The sequence below is a fragment of the Cariama cristata genome, unplaced genomic scaffold, assembly GCF_000690535.1.
Source record: "Cariama cristata isolate BGI_N322 unplaced genomic scaffold, ASM69053v1 scaffold6650, whole genome shotgun sequence".
NCBI classification, from domain to species: domain Eukaryota; kingdom Metazoa; phylum Chordata; class Aves; order Cariamiformes; family Cariamidae; genus Cariama; species Cariama cristata.
The window spans coordinates 1-2397 of record NW_009596273.1 but is presented as its reverse complement, the minus strand read 5'-3'; the positions used below and the strand labels follow the sequence as shown (position 1 = coordinate 2397).

General features: G+C 54.8%; 1 protein-coding gene across 1 annotated transcript in view; it reads left to right on the top strand.

Annotated features, from left to right (window-relative positions):
• Positions 1–2390, top strand: part of LOC104165547 (lysine-specific demethylase 5C-like) — a gene marked incomplete at its 3' end in the record, with an annotated part of 3382 nt that extends 992 nt beyond the window's left edge. The window contains exons 3-6 of the mRNA XM_009705203.1: positions 595–770; positions 867–986; positions 2015–2209; positions 2291–2390. Coding sequence (XP_009703505.1) covers positions 595–770; positions 867–986; positions 2015–2209; positions 2291–2390 — 591 coding nt within the window. The remainder of the gene's footprint in view (positions 1–594; positions 771–866; positions 987–2014; positions 2210–2290) is intronic.
• Positions 2391–2397: the final 7 nt, after the last annotated feature.

Below are 2397 nucleotides of genomic sequence, written 5' to 3'. Positions count from 1 at the left end.
TGAGAGGAGGGGTTTTGGGGTGCCATGACCCCCCCAAGACACAGTACGGGGTGAGAGGAGGGGTTTTGGGGTGCCATGACCCCCCCCAAGATGCAGTACGGGATGAGAGGAGGCTTTTTGGGGTGCCATGATGCTTCCAAGACACAATATGGGATGCAAGGAGGGGTTTTGGGGTGCCATGACCCCCTCAAGATGCAATATGGGGTGCAAGGAGGGGTTTTGGGGTGCCGTGACCCCCCCAAGATGTAATATGGGGTGCGGGGAGGGTTTTTGGGGTTCCATGACCCCCCCAAGATGCGATATGGGGTGCGGGGAGTTTTTGGGGTGCCGTGATGCCCCCAAGACACAGTATGGGATGAACAGAGGATTTTTGGGGTGCCATGGCCCCCCCAAGATGCAATATGGGGTGCAGGGAGGCTTTTTGGGGTGCCATGACCCCCCCAAATTGTGGTATGGGGTACAAGGAAGGGTTTTTGGGGTTCCCCTGACCCCACCTTCCCCAGAGGCGAGCCCAAGACGTGATAACAGGGTGGGAGGAGGTTTTTGGGGTGCCCCCAAACCATGGAGGAGGTTTTTGGGGTCCCCCTGACCCCCCCTTTCTCCCCAGGGGTGAGCCCAAGACCTGGTACGGGGTCCCCTCCTTCGCGGCCGAGCACCTGGAGGAGGTGATGAAGAAGTTGACGCCCGAACTTTTCGAGAGCCAACCCGATTTACTCCACCAACTCGTCACCCTCATGAACCCCAACACCCTCATGGCCCACGGGGTCCCCGTAAGTATCGGGGGGGGCCCCCCAAAACCACCCCTTAAGCCCCTCTCTCTCCCTTCACCCCAAATTTTGTGAGGGTCCCCCCCTCTCGTGATTTAGGTCGTACGGACTAACCAGTGCGCCGGCGAGTTCGTCATCACCTTCCCCCGGGCCTACCACAGCGGTTTCAACCAGGGTTATAACTTCGCCGAGGCCGTCAACTTCTGCACCGCCGACTGGGTGAGCCCCTACACCCCCAAAATTTAGGGGTGAACCCCAAAATCGGGGGCCAGAACCCCAAATTTAGAGGGGGTGCTCTTCAAGGGAAGGAAGACGCTTGGGGAGCTCCGAGCGTTGAGCTGGGATTTTGAGGGTTTCACTGTTAAGGTTTGCCCTGGGGATACCTAGATGTGTTTTTGGGGTACAAAGGGGGTTCCCCCAAATTCACCCTCCCCAAAATTTAGGGGTGAACCCCAAAACCTAGGATGAGAACCCCAAATTTAGAGTGGGTGCTGTTTGGGAGAAGGAAGACGCTTAGGAAGCTCCACAGGTTGAGCTGGGATTTTGAGGGTTTCACTGTTAAGGTTTGCGCTGGGGATGCCTGGATGTGTTTTTGGGGTACAGAGGGGGTTCCCCTAAGTTCACTCCCCAAAAATATAGGATGAGAACCCCAAAATTTGGGATGGGAACCCCAAATTTCGAGTGGGTGCTCTTTGGGAGAAGGAAGATGCTTGGAGAGCTCTGAGCGTTGAGCTGGGATTTTGAGGGTTTCACCGCTGTGGTTTGCGCTGGGGATGCCTGGATGTGTTTTTGGGGTACAGGGGGGTTCCCCTAAGTTCACTCCCCAAAAATATAGGATGAGAACCCCAAAATTTGGGATGGGAACCCCAAATTTAGAGCGGGTGCTCTTCAAGGGAAGGAAGACACTTGGGAAGCTCCGAGCGTTGAGCTGGAATTTTGAAGGTGTTATCTCTACGGTTTGCACTGGGGATGCCTGGATGTGTTCTTGGGGTACAAAAGGGGTTCCCCTAAATTCAGCCTCCCAAAATCGAGAGTGAGGACCCCAAAATCAAAGATAAGAACCCCAAATTTAGAGTGGGTGCTCTTCAGGGGAAGGAAGACGCTTGGGAAGCTCCACACGTTGAGCTGGGATTTTGAGGCTTTCACCGCTACGGTTTGCACTGGGGATGCCTGGATGCCTTTTTGGGGTACAAAGGGGGGTTCCCCTAATTTCAGGGGTTCCCCCTAATGCCTGCTGTTATCTGCAGCTGCCCGCCGGCAGGCAGTGCATCGAACATTACCGTCGTTTACGTCGTTACTGCGTCTTCTCCCACGAAGAGCTCATCTGTAAGATGGCGGCTTGCCCCGAAAAATTAGACCTCAACTTGGCCGCCGCCGTTCACAAAGAAATGTTCGTCCTGGTACAAGAGGAACGGAAACTTCGCAAAGCTTTGCTGGAAAAGGTAAAGAAACCCCCCCAAAAAATTTTAGGGGGGTACGAGCGGGGTTTGAAGATTTTTTTAAAAAAATGAGGGGTTCCTCAGGGTATTACGGAAGCGGAACGGGAGGCGTTTGAGCTGTTGCCGGACGACGAGCGGCAGTGCGATAAGTGCAAGACGACGTGTTTTCTGTCGGCGCTGGCCTGTTACGA